An 18043-nucleotide genomic window follows, 5' to 3' on the forward strand; every position below is an offset into this window, starting at 1 on the left:
GCAATGCAGAGAGAAGAAATGCCATGGTGTATCTGCTGCAGCACAACTGGATGCCATCACCTGCCCCAGCTGCAACAAAAGATGTCTCTCCTGCATCAGTCTCTCCAGCCACATCAGGAGCTATAACTCTCCAGTGGTTTGACTTCACCCCTGAAGGTGCACTCTTTTCTTGTCTCCTGAGACAAACGGATGCCAACCAACTGAACCATTCACCCTCTGTGCCCTGCCCAACGTGCATGCGTGCCCTGGGCGCCAGCAAACTATGCTACGCCACTGCCCTTCACACACACACACACACACACACAAACACACCAAATTGAGGGGACTGCCCCCTTGCAAAATTGATGGAGGGTGGAATTCAAACGTTTTGTGTGCAACGTTTTTTTGTGATCGATTATGTGCCCCCCCCAATATTTTATTCAAGTTAGCACCCCTGCTAGTGAGCCACTGCTGCCAGCCCGAGTAGGCAATCCCAGAGCTCATTTCCAAGGCGCAAGAGCTCCCTCTCCTGACAAAAGGGGTTGCCAGGTGAGCCCCGATGCCTGGCAGGGAGGCTGCTACTTTCCACACTGAATAGACTGCAATAACTTCGGGGGCGGCCGCTTGTTTACAGGTGGCGCTATTCTGGCAACTTCATCGCCCCCCCCCCAAAAAAGCTGTCGCGGCGGGTGGCGGCGTGGGAACCCAGCAGGATGCTAATCCCGGCTCATCTGCCCAGCAGAGTGTGTCCAACTCCCGCGCACGCATTTCAGTGGGTCTACTCTGAGGAGCACCCAACGCCCTCGCGCCTTACCCCGGAGAAGTGGGGTGCTGCTGCGCGGAGGCTTCCGGCGAGGAAAGCGCTTTCCCCTGCGCCTCGCTTTCGCTCCCGCCATGGGAGTCCCCGGCGCCCATCCCCGCCTTCAAGGCGACTTTGTCCGAGGCGCGGCGATCTCCGCCCCGAGGAGCGCGCGCCGTCGGGCGGCTGGGCTGGGCTGAGCGGGTGGGGGCGCCGCCCCTCGACGGAGGCAGCTCCGCCGCCGCCTCGCTTCAGGCGCCGCCGCCGCCGGGAAAGGAGCGAAGCGGGCGAGGCGGGCGAGGCGGACGCGCGGGCAGATCCGTGTGGCTCCTCGATGCGCCCCGGCGGGGAGGGCAGCGGCGGCCGCCATGGGGTCGTGCGTGACCAAAGGTGAGCCTCTCCGCCGCCCAAGGTCAAGGGGGAGAGGGGCTCCCTCCTTCTGGAGGGGCGCCCGCCGGGTACGAGTTAGCAGCGGCGCCGCCCTTGGGGATGGGGAGGGAGAGCGAGAGCGAGATGGGTCTGCTCCTCTTCCCCCTTCCCTCCCTCTCCCCGGGGCGCCCCGGACTGGAGGGGGCGGCGGCTGGGGGAGGGCGCGCGCTGGACTCAGCTAATCCGACCCCCCACCCGCTTCTTGGCCCGCGTCTGTCGCGCTTCCTTCCGCGCAGCTGCCCGGCGGGGGGAGCCTGTTGTTATTTTCCTCACCGCCCCTCCCTTGGGAAGGGAGACGCTTGAGATACCTGAGGTGCGGCAGGTCCTGGGTTCGGATTCTGCCTCAGGAGGGATGGGGGGGCAGCCAGTGGGTTGGAGAACACGTGGACTGGTAGGAAACAGGACCTGAGGAGCCCTGGACCCCTGTTGTCCCCTCTTCCCCCAACCCACCCCAGAGCAGCATCAGCTGGGACCCCCTGGGCTCCCTCCGAATCCGGAGACACGCCCCACACCCATTGCCAGCCCCACTAGCCTTCCTGTTGTTACCAGCTGAGGTGGCTAAATAGGGCCTCCACACCCAGCAGCAGTCTACCTCTGCACAGCCGCAGTTGTGGGTTTCTAGGGAGGCACCTGCTTGGTCTCTCCAGGGAAGGAGAAAGCTGGGCTAGTTGAGCCCACCATGGTCTGATCCAACAGTGCTCTTGTTTGTATTTTACACATGCTCAGTAGGACCCTAATTATGATATTGGGGGTGGGTGGGTGTGATCCAAGCTGGTAAAGGTAAAGGGACCCCTGACCATTAGGTCCAGTCGTGACCGACTCTGGGGTTGTGACGCTCATCTCGTGTTGTTGGCCGAGGGAGCCGGCGTACAGCTTCCAGGTCATGTGGCCAGCATGACAAAGCCGCTTCTGGCGAACCAGAGCAGCACACGGAAATGCCGTTTACCTTCCCGCTGTAGTGGTACCTATTTATCTACTTGCACTTTGACGTGCTTTTGAACTGCTAGGTTGGCAGGAGCTGGGACCAAGCAACGGGAGCTCACCCCGTCGTGGGGATTCGAACCGCCGACCTTCTGATCGGCAAGCCCTACGCTCAGTGGTTTTAACCCACAGCGCCACCCAGGGCCGTCTTAAGCGCCCCCGGCGCCGTGGAGCAACAGATCCCTCTGGCGCCCCCCCCCCGTTTCCCAGTGCGGTTGTCGAACCAGCGGACCGGGTGGGCACAGCTTGCGGCGCCCTCCTGGCGGGCCGGCGCCGTGGTGCCCTGCGCCACCAGGGGTCTACCTAGAGCCGGCCCTGGCGCCACTCACGTCCCGATCCAAGCTGGTACTGGGGATCAACTTAAGATGGGGACAAAGCAGATCCCTAGGAGCAAGAGGCCTCTTGGAGTGAGCAGCCGTGAGTGCCAGCTTTTGACTCACACAGAGACCTTTCCCCAAGCGTGGGGGCTTTGCTGGTTTCTTAAGCAAGGGAGGAAACTTGCAAAGCAAGAGGAAGGCTGTTTGTAAGCTCAGGGACTGCGCTTATGACATGGGAAGAAGGCCGTGTAAAGAGTGGTTTAACTCCCAGGGAAGTGGGAGATGTGCAAAGTGGCCACAGGGCTTCTCTGTGTGAGATTCTGTGATTCCACCCCCTGCCGGCAGCAGATTTCAGCTTCTCTTGTTTGCACCAGACTGTCTGTGCTGAGACTGTTGAGACACAAGGGTGAGGAGAGACTGAGAAACTCAAGCTTTGGCATTGTCTTACAAAGCCAGTCCTGGGCATATGAAGGCGTAACAAAGAAAAGTGCCTCTGAGCATGTGCAAAATGCCGGCCGCCTCCTTCCCTCCCTGACCACCACTGTATCTCCTCTGTCTGGGATTAGGTGGTGGTGGGTCCTGGCAGGTGCTGTGGGGCAGCCGAGCTCACCCTTCCACTCCCCTCGCGCCCCTTTAAAGGTGCCTGGTGCCTGCTGGTTCTCAGTCGCCACTTTTGTCCTGAAAGGAGCCCCCCACTAAAAAGGGGGAATTGAGCCATGTAGGTGCGTTTCTGAATGCAATAGGATCAGCTATGGAACAGAGCTTTTGGGTTTGTCCTGAGTCCCCCTGGCTGCCTGCTGGAAGATGCGTCATCAAAACCCATTTGAAGTGTGTTTATTTCATTGCCTCGGATGTGAGGTGACTCGAAAATTTAAGGAACGGGAGACCTGCTGGATCCAGCCAAAGGCCTCTGAGCCCAGCCTCCTGTCCTTGTGGCAGCCAACCAGAGGGAAGACCTGAGCATAACGCCAGCGCTCTCCCAGCTTGCGATTCCTAGTATTCAGACTGCCGGATTAGATCATAGCCATAACCTTTGGCACCTGTAATCCTCCTCTATGAATTTGTCTATTCCTCCCCCCCCCCCTACAAGCCATCTAGGTTGGTGGTTATCATTGCCTCCTGCTGGGGTGAGTTCCATGGTTTAAATCTGTGCCGGGCATCCTTTTTATATGTACTGAATCTCCTACCATTCAGCTTCACTGGGTGACCACACTGGGTTTGAATGTTATGAGAGAAGGAAGGAAAAAAAAACATTTTCCTCTCTACTTTCTCAATACTAAGCATAATCTTACATGTTTCTATCATGATCCTGCACCCCATGGCTCTCCCCCCCCCCCCCCCGCAAGCTATCAAGCCCCCAAACTTGGGGACTTGTTGCTCCACCCCCTTCATCATTTGGGCTGCCCTTTTCTGAAACTTTTTCCAGCTCTACAGTATTCTTGGTTTGCACACTCCCTGCTCGAAAAAGCCTCTCCTCAGTTTCGTGGAGAAGCCTGGGGGAGAAGCAGGGGACGGGGAGAGGTCACAGCAGGACACCCAGGAGGCCCTTCTGCCCCCAGAAGCTCTGCTGATGGTTTCCTTCTGCTCCTTCTTCCAGATTTCCTCACAAGCGCCCACAAGGACCAGCCTGTTGTCACCCCTCAGCTGGAAAGCCCTCCTGTTGCCCCACAAGAGAGCCATGGCCTTTCCAATGCCCCAGTGAAGGATGGCAGCGAGGTAACTGCTTTTGGCATCACCCACCTCTCTCCCTTGGGAATGGTGGTGGATCTGTGGAGCTCCTAGTTTTCTGGTCTCCTGTGCTGTGTGTGTTATTGCCTGCACTGACTGGCAGCAGTGGCTCTCTGGGGTCTCAGGTGGCAGACATTCCCAGCCCTACCAGGAGATTCCAAGGACAGAACCCGGGCACCTTCTGCATGCCAAGCAGGTGCTCTTCCACTACCTTTGAGACATAGGGACATAAGAAATGTCCTTATCCGAGTCAGAACATGGGATCCATCTAGCTCAATGTGGTCCAGACTGACGGGCAGCGGCTTCTCTGTGGTTTCAGGCACAGGCAGTTTTCCCCCAGGAGATGCTGCCTGGGATTGAACCTGGGACCTTCTGCATGCCAAGCAGGTGCTCTACCTCTGAGCTATGGCCACTCCTGGTGCCAGAGACCCCCAAAGAGCCACTGCAAAACAGATCAGCCAGCAGTGGGTCTGGTGGGCAAATAACTTTCTCTCTTGCCTAAGGTGGCTTCCTCTACCCCAAAGCGGGTCAAAATGAAAGCCCCCCTCTTTCTCCAGCCCTGCTCTTTCACTCCCCCCACTCCATCTGTTTTCTCTTCTTGCAGAAATGCTTCAAGCCCTCTGGCGGGCTCCTCTCCAGTGGAGACACCGAGTCCCCCAGCACCTACCACGTGACGGCCCTCGCCACCTCTTCCCTGGGGGGTAGGTACACCTGCTTTCCCCCTCGCACCCTTGACTTCCAAAACCGCACCCTGTGCCCTACTTCTTCCAGGCTCTGGCCCTCCCTCTGTTTCCAAAGGTGATCTTCAGAACATCTCTGGAAAACCCATAAGCAGGGCAAGACTTTAGCAAAACAATTCCACGCACATCCTTTGCCTGAGTCCCCAGCTCTGCTACTTTGAAACAAGGCGTTTTCATTAAACGTTTTCTTTTTTTTTTTAAATATCATTTTTTATTAATTTTTCAAAGATAGAATATAAAGTAGAATACAAACAAACCATAAAAGAATAACACTCTACAACAAAGAAATACAGATAAGAATACAGCAAAATAGAATAAAAATAAAAAAGCTTCTTATAACCTTTACTAGTTCCTTTCTTGTATTTGGTGACTCCCTCCTTCCCTCCCTCCACGTTTCTAGTATTAACTATATCAGCGCTCTCGTTTTCAACATTCTTAACTTTTTCTAATACCAACCTATGATTATTATCATTTCCATTCTTCTCATCATTCTTTACTCTTATACATTGAATCTTATATACTTTTAAAAACAAATATCTTCCTCCTTACTTCTTATATACTAGTGCCTCTATAGCATCTTCGTACTTCCACTCCCTTACTACTCAGTTTTAATCTTATAATTCTTTTCCAAATATATCTTAAACTTCTTCCAATCCTCTTCTGCCTTCTCTCTTCCTCTGTCGCGGATTCTCCCAGTCAGTTCAGCCAGTTCCATATATTCTATCAACTTCATCTGCCATTCATCAATCGTCGGGAGATCTTCTGTTTTCCATGTCTTTGCTAATACAATTCTAGCAGCTGTTGTGGCATACAGAAAAAAGTGGTATCTTTCTTTGGTATCTCTTTCCCTATAATACCAAGTAAAAAAGCCTCTGGTTTTTTAACAAATGTGTTTTTAAACACCTTCTTCAACTCATTGTAAATCTTATCCCAGAAGTTTTTTACTCGGGGGCAAGTCCACCACATATGGAAAAAGGTCCCTTCCGATTCTTTACATTTCCAGCACTTATTGTCTTTTTTATGATAAATCTTTGCCAATTTCACTGGCGTAAGATACCATCTATACATCATCTTATACAAATTCTCTTTCAACACATTACAAGCAGTGAAATTCATATTATATTTCCATAACCTTTCCCAATCCTCTATCATAATATTATGACCTATATCCTTTGCCCAATCAATCATCACCGATTTCGTTTGTTCATCCTTTGTATGCCATTCCAGCAACAATTTATACATTCTTGATAGATTTTTAGCTTTTGGCTCTAACAATTCTGTTTCCAACTTAGACTTTTCTTGTTGAAAACCAATTTTCTTATCCATTCTATACAATTCATTGATCTGATGATACTGCAGCCAGTCACATAATTGATCTTTTATCTGGTCATATGCTTTTAACTTTATCTGTTCATTTTCAACTATTAGTAGATCTTTATATCTTAACCATTTTTCTTCCATATTCAACTTTTTCCTAGTTTTTACCTCCAAGGGTGAAATCCACCTGGGTGTTTTCCTTTCTAACAAATCTTTATATCTAATCCAAACATTGAGCAATGATTTCCTTATTATATGGCATTTGAAGCCATAATGAGCCTTGACCTTATTGTACCAAAGGTATGCATGCCAACCAAATACGTTATCAAACCCTTCTAGATCTAAAACATCAGTATTTTCTAGTGTAAACCATTCCTTCAACCAGCAAAAAGCTGCCGCATCTGAATATAACTTTAAATCCGGCAGGGAGAAGCCTCCTCTTTCTTTAACATCTGTCAATAACTTATATTTAATTCTTGGCTTCTTCCCCTGCCTTTCATTAAACGTTTTCATGGCCAACGGCTGATCCTGAACCAATTCTCCAGGAATGGCACTGTCTCCTCTCTTATTTTATTTTTTTAAAGCAATCTTAAGTTTCCCACCGTTGCATTTCCATGCCGAAGGAGTGCTTCACCTGTTGCATTTTTGGCTGCTGGCAAACTGTTCATAGGGGCCTGCTAGAAGCAAGAGAGAGAAAACACCCACTTTTAAAGAGGTGTGTGTGGTTTGTGTTGAGAAAATGGTCCCAAGGGAACCAAAGGAAAGACATGAGGAAACAGTCCCTGCTATGCTGGATCGCAATATAATTGGCTCATTGTGAAAGAGCTGGGTGTCAACACTCCTGCCTTCTCAGGCCTGGGCAAGCACCACAAGAGAGAATACTACTACAATGCAAAAAGGAGCAAAAACTGATCTGAATGTTCTGACAGTAAATGGTGCAGATTTTGGACCGTGTCAGGCATAGCCTTTAAATCCTGTCGCATAGCAGGCGGTTGTGTGAATCCTTTCGGGATACCTGGGTAATTCCTTGCATCCAGGTGCCCCTGGCTCACAAAGTCACCCAGCACCCTTTCCAAGGCGTCCCTACAGGGGCCTGGACCACCACCCCTTTTCTGCATTCAAGGGCGTCTTAAGCTTATCTGGCGCCGTGGTGCACAGATCCCTCCAGCGCCCCCCACCCCCCACATTTCCCTCTGGGCGGGCAGCAGCTGGAGGGTGGGCGGGACGGAGGCTCAAGGCACTGCACGGTGCGGCATGGTGCAGGCGGGCAAAGGCTGCACTGCCAGCGGAGCTGGAGGGTAAATTTTACGTCCCCTCCCTGCCGCCTGGCTGCTTGGCCTGGCCTGGCCTCCCGTCGGCTAGGTGGTGTGCACAGTCGTGCTCTCCCTTCATCGCTTCGGCTCCGGGGGACTGGCGGCGGCGCTTGCTCGCTTGGCTCGGGGAAGCGGGCGGGCGGAGGAAGCTCCTTGGCTCCGGAGAGCAGCTGGGCAGCGGAGGCGGTGAGGTCCGGTGGGTCCTCCTGCACGCCCGGAGCGCCATAGTGCAGCCGTGGTGTGGGAGCTGCAGACAGAAGAGCCAGGCGCTGCCCACTGAAGTTACAGGTAGGCAGGTAGGAACGGCCCCTCCAGGTGCCTTTTGGCTTTTGTGAAGGTGGCGGCCTCCTCCACACCGTAGGGCAGTGGCAGGCGCAGGCTGAAGGTGGCGGGGCGTCACTGCAGCTCCCGCCCGTGGACCTCGAGCTGAGCCTGAGCGGCTGAGCTGAGGCAGGGCAGCTCCTCCGTCACCACCAGCTCGCCAGCCGGTGTGCAGGGAAAGGGGAGGCCGCTGGCAAAGCCGCGCAGCTCCCCCACTCGCTGGGGCATCCCTGAGAGGCAGGCGCCCTGGCACAACGCGTCAGTAGCCCCAATAGGAAAGACAATGCCGGATTTGCAGACCCTGCGTCCTCTTGGCTCGTCCTCTCACAGGGGGAGCAATGTGACCGAGGCCCTTTTGGTGCCGAGTTATGAGTTCTGCTCCGTTTATTTCTGGCGGGTGCCAGCTTGACGAGGCAGGTGGGTTGCTAACCACAGAAAGGCACAGCTGAAATCTGCTGCTCTCCCTTGCAAGCAAAGATGTGTCAGGGCTGTGGGCCGAAGCAGATGCAGAACGCAGTCATTTTCATCCAATACGTTTATTGCACTAGCCAAAGGCGATTCCTTGCCAGGTAGCAACCTACAAAAATATAGTGGTTTTTATTATGTGTTTTGCGTTTTTTATGTTGTGAACTGCCCTGATATCTATGGATGAAGGTGTGCAAATAAATAAATGCACAGAACATACATTCATCATATAAATCAGGCATTAGTAATACGAGGAAAGAAAAATCGGAATTACTGGCAGTAAGCTCAGCTTCAGATTTAACCTTCCAATCTGCAAAACAGTATTATTGTACAGTACTGGGCATTTGTTCCCATGGAAACCTTCCTGCAAGACTCTCAATGGGGCTGGCATAGATTCCCTCCCTCTGCTCTGTTCCCACCTGTGCCTTATTGTGCCTCCTCCATCTTTGCTGCCCCCCCGCCAGGCCTCGTCCAGAGCATCAAAGACCACGTCACCAAGCCCACAGCCATGGCTCGTGGCCGTGTGGCCCACCTTATTGAGTGGAAGGGCTGGAGCGCTCCGAGGACGGGCTGGGAGCAGGCCCTGACGGAGGAGGAGATCTACGCCGACCTCACCGATGAGCTGAAGGAGGCCTGGTTTGCAGCAGGTCAGCCGTGGGGCTGGGGGCTGGGGGCTTGCGATCCCATAAAGGAGGCACCAGCTTAAGAACCATGTTCAGTTGATGTTGCCCGGGTGCTGATGTCCCTTGGGGCGCTGAGAACTCCTGCCCCTCTCCTCTGAAACTGCTCATGAAGGCTGCTTGTGTACACTTCAGAGTAAGTGCCATGGGCGCTCACTGGAGGAACTTTAGCATGTCAAAGGGTGCTGTGAACTGTAGCTGTCTGTGAAGGATCTCCTCCCAGCTCTCGGCTCCCAGGATTCTTTGGGGAAAAGCCATGGCTGTTAAAAGTGGTGTTAAGAGCTCTTTAAATGCATGGCACAAATGTTACCTTTTTCGAGCATCCCGGAAGAGGAAACGACAGTAAATTTTGGCCGAGTCTTCTTGCTGTAATCTAAGCAGGAACCGGGTGGCGTAGGGGGTCATACCTTGTGCCAGCCCTCAGCTTTGTTCCCAAGAAAGCCTGGATGTTCTAGATCAGGAGGGGCTCCCTTGTGGGGGGGGATTTGCAATGGTTCACTCAGGTTAAGCTTCATTCTCCTAGACCTGCGAGGGTCCAGGCAGGGCTGGCATGGGCCGGCTGTTTACCTGACATCTTCTGCCCTCCGCCTTCCCCTGCCCAGGTGTGGCTGAGCAGTTTGCCATCGCCGAAGCCACGCTGAGCGCTTGGTCCTCCATGGATGAAGAGGAGCTGAATTACAGGGGGGATTTGCAGGAAGGCCCCCGGCTCCAAGGTAACTTCCAACCCACCTCTAGTTCTCCCTTTTTATGTTGTTGTTGTTGTTGGGGGGGGTTGCAGCCCACCAAAGTAGACCCAATGAAATTAATGGTGCTAAGTTAGCTTCGCCTGTCAACTTCAATGAGCATTGGGTCTCTCCATCCTTGAAGGCTTTTGTGAAGCGGTGCGCCCAGTTATCTTTTGAGGATGCTATTGGTCCAAGGTGCCCTTGCTCCCTCCCCCATAATGCTCTTGGGCTTCCTCTCCCACCATCCCTCACCACTGGCCCTGCTAGCTGAGGGGGGTGGGGCACAGATTCCCCACCCCTGATACACCGGAATCTGCCATATTGAGTCAGGCCATTGGTTTCATCTAGCTCAGTGTTGTCTACTCTGACTGGCAGCAATGGGTTCTAACCCTACCTAGAAATGCTGCTTGTGGGGATTGAACCAAGGGCCTTCTGCGTGGAAAGTAGGGGCTCCCTACCCCCCGAACCACAGACCCTTCCCCAAATTTAATTAATAATAATAATAATTTCTCCTCCTTTCAGACCTGAGAGGCCTCTATCTGCCGCCGGGGACCTTCCTCCTCACCCCACAGGGCACAGGGAGCCCCTCCAACTTGGACAGCAGCCTCCCAGCCTTCTCCCTCTCCAGCTGCAAGTCCCCCCTGCCCACCGGCTGGAGCACCCCAATGGACAGCCTGGCAAAGGGCTTGCCGCAGGAAGCGGGGCAGGAGAGCCCGGTGGGGTCCCTGTGGCTCCAGCGCAGTAGCACCTCCCTCCGATACGTTGACAGCAGCTCCCTCTCGGAGGACGAGGTGTTCTATAACTAGAGGACTCTGGAGGGAGGGCAGGGTCTGGGCTGGGGGGGGGCTTGTGTCCAAGGGTTCCACCGTCACATCCGGTGAGCGAAGGAACTCCATTCTGAGCATTTAAGGAGGTTCCTCAAATTGTGGCACCCTTGGGTGACGACTGCTTGCTCGAGCAAGCCCTGGTGGAGGTAATAACAGTTGAATCGCTTCAAAAAGCGATTCAGTTGAATCGCTTCAAAAAGCAGTGGTTGCTTTTTTGGTGATTATAATCTCACTGCTAGGTAAAGGGTAAAAGGGACCCCTGACCATTAGGTCCAGTTGTGACCGACTCTGGGGTTGCGCGCTCATCTCGCATTATTGGCCGAGGGAGCCGGCGTATAGCTTCCAGGTCATGTGGACAGCATGACAAAGCCGCTTCTGGCAAACCAGAGCAGCACATGGAAACGCCGTTTACCTTCCCACTGTAGCGGTTCCTACCGGTATTTATCTACTTGCATTTTGATGTGCTTTCGAACTGCTAGGTTGGCAGGAGCTAGGACCAAGCAACGGGAGCTCACCCCGTCACAGGGATTCGAACAGCCGACCTTCTGATCAGCAAGCCCTAGGCTCAGTGGTTTAACCCACAGCGCCACCTGGGTCCCTTAATCTCACTGCTACAGCCCTTTTATTTAAACTGAACTTCCGGGGCCACTCTGGTACTAGCCCTAGGGTGCTTGGCTTTTGTAGGGGCAGCCAAGGAGGCCTCTCAAGATGGGGCCACATAGGCAAGGCGTTTCGGGCCTTTGTGTGCCCCACTCCCATCTTCCCAGGTCTGCGAGAGCTGCCAAAAGGCCACCTTCCATCTGCTTGCTTGGTTTGCAGAACGAGATGGGGGAAAAACCCTCGCTCTTTCTTCCAGGGGAGTCTGCTTGGCTGGCTGTGGGGAGATACCTGCTTTGAGGGACCTCCACCCTGCCCCACACAGCCCGGCTGTGTGTGTATATTTTGTAAATAATAAAAGAGATATTGCACAGAAATGCCTCCGTGTATCCAGAGTGCACTGTCTGCTGGAAAGCAGCTCAGAGCCCCGATGCAACAGGGGAAAAAGCTGGAACATGTGCAGAGGAAGGTGACCGAGGTGACAAAGGAGATTCCAACTAAACATCAAGAAGAATTTTCCGATGGCAAGGGCTGTTTTGACAGTGGAATAGGCTCTGTCGGGAGGTGGTGGGCTCTCCTTCCTTAGAGGTTTTTAAGCAGAGGTTGGATGGCTACCTGTCATGGATGCTTTAGCTGAGATTTCTGCGTCGTGGGGGGGGGTTGAACTAGATGACCCTCGGGGGGGTCCCTTCCAACTCTACAATTCTATGAGGAAAGCAGGGACCAATTTATATGTGATTCTTTTGCACTTTAAGCTGTTCTTGCAGGAAATCTGTTCCGGACAGGCTTTGATTGCAAAGGAATTGTCACCAGACAACTCCCTCTTTTCCTTGCCCAGAGGTGGTGCTCCTAGGAGCAGAAGGTGGGTTTTTTAAAAAGACACCCCCCCCCAAAAAAATCCACATTATTCTGTACCACCCTGAAAACCACTGAAACACTCCCACCCCAGAAATTCAGGTGGTGGATTGGGGGGTCCATTTCAACTCAGCCCAAATATTAGCACAGACCTTCCATCATATTGTAATAGAAAAAGGGTTTTTTAAAAATATTTCTCAGTTGTTTAAAAGTTTCAGTTGTTAAAGGTTTCAAGATGTGCCAAGAGCTTCTGCTCCCCTCCCGGACCTCCCCACCCACCCCCATTTGCCACCAAGGGTGTGAAAATACATCTTTAATTTGCTCTAGACACCAGGTAAGCATTCAATAGGAATCTCCTTTCGAATCCCCGCCTGGTCCTCTGTGGTCTCTGTTGGGAACGACGTCTCTTCTCATTTTGCTACTTTGGGATTTGCCAGGTCTTCGATGGCTTTCCTTACCTGAAGAAAAAGAAGAGAGCAAGGACTGAGAGATGGATGGGAAGTGGGGTGGGTGTGTTGACACTGCAAGCAGCCTAGAACAGGTTTAACTGCCCTAGTTTTTCTGCAACCCCTGATGAGGAACTGGGAACTCCTTCCTCAAGAAACGCTTAGTCCTCCAGCATTTCTCAGAAGCACTCTGGGTGTGCTGTAAGGCATTCTCCCACCAACAACCCTGCGAGGTAGGTCAGGCCCAGAGTCACCCGGTGCATTTTGCGGCTGAGGGCAGGAGGGGGATTCGAATGCAGCTCTCCCCATTCTGCCGCTCTCTGAGCTTAGGATCCAGCCCCGTCCTCTCGCAATCTGCCCCCGCTTTAAGAGTGCCAGCCAGCTACCTCATGCCTGGAGACCACGCCAACCACCTTCCCCAGCTGCGTGACAAAGGCTCTCTGAAGGTTCAGGAGCTCAAAAAGGTTGTGCACCTGTGGGGAGAGAAATGGGGAGGAGAGAGATGGAGCGGAGGTCAGGATGGTGATGTGGGGTAGGCCCTTCCTGTATCTCCTTTAACTAGGCTCCTTGCATCTTGAAAAGCCGGCCCATTCCCCTGGTAACAGCAGCAACTTGTGAGACCGGCATGCGCACACAGAGAATGCCCCCTTTCCTTCATTTTCACAGCGCAAAGAGGTAGGATCCCGTTCCACCTTCTCAGGAACCCTGCGAGGTAGGCTGGAGGAAGGGCCCAACGGCCAAGAATGCACAGCTATGTGTGTGTTTTTTTCCCTTTTACAAGAAGCAGCCCCACAAAGGCTGTGGCAGGAAAACTAACCGTTGGGAGGCTGGCAGAAAACACTTCACCTTTCCCCTCCCCAAAGGATCTTTCTCTCTGTAATAAAATAAACACCCCCAACTTCCAGCAACAACAGCCCTCCCTGCCATTATTCTCCAGCCGGTGACATTTGGAGGTAGACTCCTACTGGGCATGGAGGCTCCATTTCGCTGTGAACAAATAAAGGGGACGTTGGTGTGTCCAGAGCCAAGAGCACTTCCTGCCATGCTTCACCACCTGATAACCCTCACCTGCCTGCCATCCATTTACCTGGTGGAGGGACATCCATGGGGAAAGCTGCAGGGTCACGGGGCTGATGGCGCAGGATCCTTCCAAGGTCTGGGCAGATGGAGGCTGCATGAAAGGGGGAGGCGGAATGAAACCTTGCAGGGTGTGGCAATTGGGGTGCACACGCAACTCTGGCTAAGCTGCATTGCAGAGAAGGTGCTGCCTCTCCCCCCCCACACACACAGAGCAGAAGGCAGCTCCCATCTCCGCCTCAAGGGCTTGTGACCCACCTCTTCCCCCTGTGCCTTGTGGGGCAGGCTGGCATCATCCTGCGTCTGGAGGAACTTGATCAGCTCCGATCTCTGGATCATCCCCAGCAACATGGCTGTCTCTGCGGGCGAGAGGAGGAAGGAAGAGGGCATCAGAGGGGCTCGACTGCTGGATCAGGCCAAAGAGGGTCTGTTGAACCCAGCACCCCAGGAATAATAATAATAAAAATAAAATAATAATAATAATAATTTATTATTTATACCCCGCCCATCTTTCCGGGTCTCCCCAGCCACTCTGGGCGGCTTCCAACAGAAAAATACAACACGATAATCTATTAAACATTAAAAGCCTCCCTGAACAGGGTTGCCTTCAGATGTCTTCTAAAAGTCTGGTAGTTGTTTTCCTCTTTGACATCTGTTGGGAGGGCGTTCCACAGGGCAGGCGCCACCACCGAGAAGGCCCTCTGCCTAGTTCCCTGCAACTTGGCTTCTCACAACGAGGGAACCGCCAGAAGGCCCTCAGTGCTGGACCTCAGTGTCCGGGCAGAATGATGGAGGTGGAGACGCTCCTTCAGGTATACTGGACCGAGGCCATTTAGGGCTTTAAAGGAAGAACATGAGATGAGCTGGATTAGGCCCACCTTAGTCTTAGCATCCTTTCCCCCCCCCAGTGGTCACCCAGGTGTGCCTGATTGGAGGCCCACCCACAGGACCCCACTAGGGATCCCCACAGCAACTGGCCCTGCAGCAGCATCCTGCCTCCAACAGTGGAATCCTAGAACTGTAGAGATGGAAGGAGTCCCCCAAAGGTCATCTAGTCCAACCCCCTGCAACACAAGAGGTAGAAGAGAACTAGGTCCCCTCCATCGAGGCCTATGCTGAAACAAGGGGGCAGCTCCCACTCTAGATCTCTTTGTGGACTGTGACGGGGGTGCCTGGGTACGTACCCTGGCGCCTCCTGAGCATGGGCAAAGAGCAAGTCCCAGCTGCTTCTCAATTCCTGCTGTTTCTCCTTGTCTCATTTCCATGCTATGGTTTCCCCCCAAAAGTGAGCGAGAGTGACGCCGGCCGGATAGGCAGAGCCTCAGGTGGGTTGCCTTGACCGAACAGGGCCTCAACACCCCCCACAAAGCTGGAAGTGAAATAAAGCCCCAGGCCTGATGCCACAGGGAAGGCCATGGGGGTTTGGGAGGTGGTGGGAGGGGAGAACCAGGCACCCAGCTTTGCAGGGCTTCCTTCCCCCTCAGAAAACCCATTAAGTCCCAGTACCAGCATTGTCCACCACCGGGTACTCAGAGTCGTCTGTCGAGGTGACCGTGCTGAGGATTTCCTGGAAGGTGGCATCTCTGGGCAGGGCGACGAATTTGGTGTTCATGAACTCCTCTGTAGTGACCTTGTAGGAGCTGCAGGCGGGAGAAAGTGGCGTCAGAATGACTCCAGAGAGAGCCCAGTAAAGAAGAGGGCTGTTAAAAAGCCTGTGAATCGACGGCATGCACACAGCCTGGTAAATGTGTGGCCTGCCCTGGAATATAGGGACATAGGAAGCTGCCTTGTAGGGAGTCAGTTCATCTAGCTTTGTAGTGTCCACACAGGTCGGCAGCAATGGCTCTGCAGGGTTTCAGGCAGACTCCAACCCTACCTGGAGATGCCAGCAAAGATTGAACCTATGTCATGGTCTGGTTGACCCAGAGGAACGGGTGGGAGGAACCAGCTGGGAACCCCCAAGGGTCAAAGGCTCAGAGCCTGGGGATTGGTGGTGGGGCGATGATAAGTGGTCACAGGGAGAAGACAGGGAGGAGGAGGAGGTGTCAGAAGCTGAGGAGGCAACAGGGCTTAGTGAGCTGGGAGAGTCTGTGGCAGAGAGAAGTCCAGAATCAGAGGAAGACACTGAAGCAGAAGTGTGGGGCGAGGGAAGCCAAGAGGCAGAGATGAATTGGGCTGCTGAAGCATCGCCGATGTCTCCCTCTCTGGCTGTGGCAAGCTCCCGACTCTCCCCTAGTCTCCCAGAACCAGAAGAGGCATGAAAAGGACAGAGGAGAAGTTGGTCTCATGCAGGTGCAGTCTCCGATTGCTCGGAAGGAGCCCTGGGAGAGGAGCAGACCTAGATGGCTGTGGGGAGGCGGGGACGTCTCTGCAACTGGTTTCATGGAGTAAGACCTACAAGGAATGAGCTGCTGGGCTCATCAGGCCTGACCCTCACCCAAGTCCATGAAGAGTTCACTCCCAACCATTGAACTGTGTGATTTAGCGGCCAACTCACTCCACGACAACCTTGCACCTTCCTATCGCAAAGCAGGCTCTGTGCCCCTGAGCTATGGCCCTTCCCGACATGCAAAGCGGCATAAGGCAAGAGAGACTCTGAGTGTGGCCACAGTGTCCTTTCCCTCATCAGCAAGCAGCTAGATGAGAAGGCTCTCGGGATGCCCCTCAATGTCCCGGGAGTGGGAGGGCGAGAAGCTGTGCCCCCACCTGCTCCCCCGCACCCTGTGACGTGGGAGGGGGTTCCGCCTCACCCAATGTGCCTGCTCCTGATGCGGGGCAGGTAGGGCAGCTTCTTGACGATGATGGTGCCATCATAGAAGGAGGGCTGGAACTTCTGGGCGATGGCGTTGGCGATCAGCACGGCTAGGATGACGGGCAGGATGTGGGCAATCTGCCCCGTCATCTCAAAGGCCAGCAGGGCCGTGGAGAGGGTGTGGGTGACCGAGCCGGAGAAGGCTGCTGCCCCTAGAAGAAGAAGAGCAGAATCTAGAGCAAGGGTTGTCCCTGGGCGGGGTGTCCTGAGGCAGGCCGGCAGGTCACCCTGGGTGTGGGTCCCTTGTTAGCCCCCACCGCACCCCGATTCCTATTCCAAGTCCCAGAGCTGGCTGAGATCTGCATCTTGCTTGAAGAGGACGGCGTCCCCCACCAGAGCAGAGGAGCTCAGGGGGATGGAGGACAAGTCGTGCATCGAACACAGCTCTGTCCTCCAGCCCTGCCTAATGACAGAGCTGGCCCTCCTCTGTGCTGGTATCGCCCCAGGATTTAAGGTTGTGGCTTCCCCCTGCAACACGCCACCCCAGTGTGTCTGAGCCGCGAGGGACTCCAGGGGTTCCCGGTAATAATAATAATAATAATAATAATAATAATAATAATAATAATAATATATTATTTATATTATTTATATTATTTATATATTTGGCTTTCAACAGAATATTAAAATACAATAATCTATTAAACATTAAAAGATTCCCTAAACAGGGCTGCCTTCAGATGTCTCCTAAAAGTCTGGTAGTTGTTTTTCCCTTTGACATCTGGTGGGAGGGTGTTCCACGGGGCGGGTGCCACCACTGAGAAGGCCCTCTGCATGGTTCCCTGTAACTTGGCTTCTCGCAGCGAGGGAACCACCAGAAGGCCCTCAGCACCGATGGGGGTGGAGACGCTGCGGTTCCCTCCGAATAAAGGTCAGCGGAGACTGTGGCGTCTTCAAGATATACGGTTCTATTCACATATATGTACAACCTATGGGGGGTCATGGCATCAGCACCCCAAGAAATCTTGCTTCACCATTAGTTGCCACTTTGGATGCAGCACAGAGCCAGCAAGTCCCTCATTCTCCGGTTTCCAGCTCAGCTCTCTCACACCTTTCTGGTTCTTGTTCTCCTACCTAGCAGCAAGGTGAGGGGGGCGGAGGAGGAAAGGCCCACCTTGGAGCCCAGAGGGCCCCACCCCTCTTGCAACCTAGCCCCTTTTTTGCAGGATGCTGATGAGGACATTTAAGTGGCCAGCCAGCTCCTCTGATAGATTTCTAACCCTCACTGCGTACAAGACCCCAAGAATTGGGAGGGAATCCTCCAGACAGACACCACCACCACCCCCCCTGCAGAATTGTAGTGAACAGAGAGAGGACCTCGCTGTCATCACAACCATGAGTCCCTGGGGTGGAGGGGAGGGGGCAAGTGTCTGCCTAGCCGTAGTTGCCTAGACCTTTGGCTGCCATGGCTTATTGGCTTGTGCCCACCCCACTCCCCACCTTGAGCCACGTTGCAGACTCACCTGCCAGTGCGTAGCTTCCAGGAGTGATGAGGCTGGAGCCCCCCCCTGATGAAATGCCCTGGGGGAAGAGGAAGGCGGCGGTTTCCCCAACCAGGCGCCCGAGTGCAGCTCCTGTGGTGGGGGAGGAGGAAGAGGTAGAAAGAAGCAGGTTGCATCTACGCGACAATCCTTTCCA

The 18043-nt window shown here is 53.7% G+C and overlaps 2 protein-coding genes across 6 annotated transcripts in view; one reads left to right on the top strand and one right to left on the bottom strand.

Moving 5' to 3' along the window:
• The first annotated feature begins 753 nt into the window (after nt 1-753).
• Nucleotides 754-11595, top strand: FAM131C (family with sequence similarity 131 member C). Its single transcript, XM_035121017.3, has 6 exons — nt 754-1168; nt 4103-4221; nt 4838-4934; nt 8854-9036; nt 9672-9782; nt 10317-11595. The coding sequence occupies exons 1-6, from the start codon at nt 1147-1149 to the stop codon at nt 10598-10600; spliced, it is 816 nt and encodes a 271-aa protein (XP_034976908.1). The 5' UTR covers nt 754-1146; the 3' UTR covers nt 10601-11595.
• A 776-nt stretch (nt 11596-12371) lies between these two features.
• The window catches only part of LOC118086919 (chloride channel protein ClC-Kb-like), a 35982-nt gene continuing 30310 nt past the window's right edge, over nt 12372-18043 (bottom strand). For 3 of the 5 annotated variants that reach the window (XM_088670954.1, XM_060276307.2, XM_035118998.3), the window contains exons 14-20: nt 17869-17979; nt 16347-16560; nt 15103-15236; nt 13855-13955; nt 13607-13690; nt 12906-12992; nt 12372-12531 (exon numbers count right to left, since the gene is read on the bottom strand). In XM_088670954.1, coding sequence (XP_088527080.1) covers nt 12484-12531; nt 12906-12992; nt 13607-13690; nt 13855-13955; nt 15103-15236; nt 16347-16560; nt 17869-17979 — 779 coding nt within the window. In that variant the 3' untranslated portion in view covers nt 12372-12483. Of the gene's footprint in view, nt 12532-12905; nt 12993-13606; nt 13691-13854; nt 14435-15102; nt 15237-16346; nt 16561-17868; nt 17980-18043 lie in introns of all 5 variants that reach the window. The other 2 variants (XR_015950305.1, XR_015950304.1) reach the window with 1 other exon arrangement.

The sequence above is a fragment of the Zootoca vivipara genome, chromosome 6 (assembly GCF_965207765.1).
Source record: "Zootoca vivipara chromosome 6, rZooViv2.hap1.1, whole genome shotgun sequence".
In the NCBI taxonomy this organism is placed as follows: domain Eukaryota; kingdom Metazoa; phylum Chordata; class Lepidosauria; order Squamata; family Lacertidae; genus Zootoca; species Zootoca vivipara.

Bases quoted from the DNA above. Each gene is read 5' to 3' on its own strand.
- FAM131C (XM_035121017.3), top strand. From the start codon at position 1,147: ATGGGGTCGTGCGTGACCAAAG. The intron at 4,222-4,837 runs GTAACTGCTTTT...CTCTTCTTGCAG, and splicing joins CAGTGAAGGATGGCAGCGAG to AAATGCTTCAAGCCCTCTGG. The intron at 9,783-10,316 runs GTAACTTCCAAC...TCCTCCTTTCAG, and splicing joins GGAAGGCCCCCGGCTCCAAG to ACCTGAGAGGCCTCTATCTG.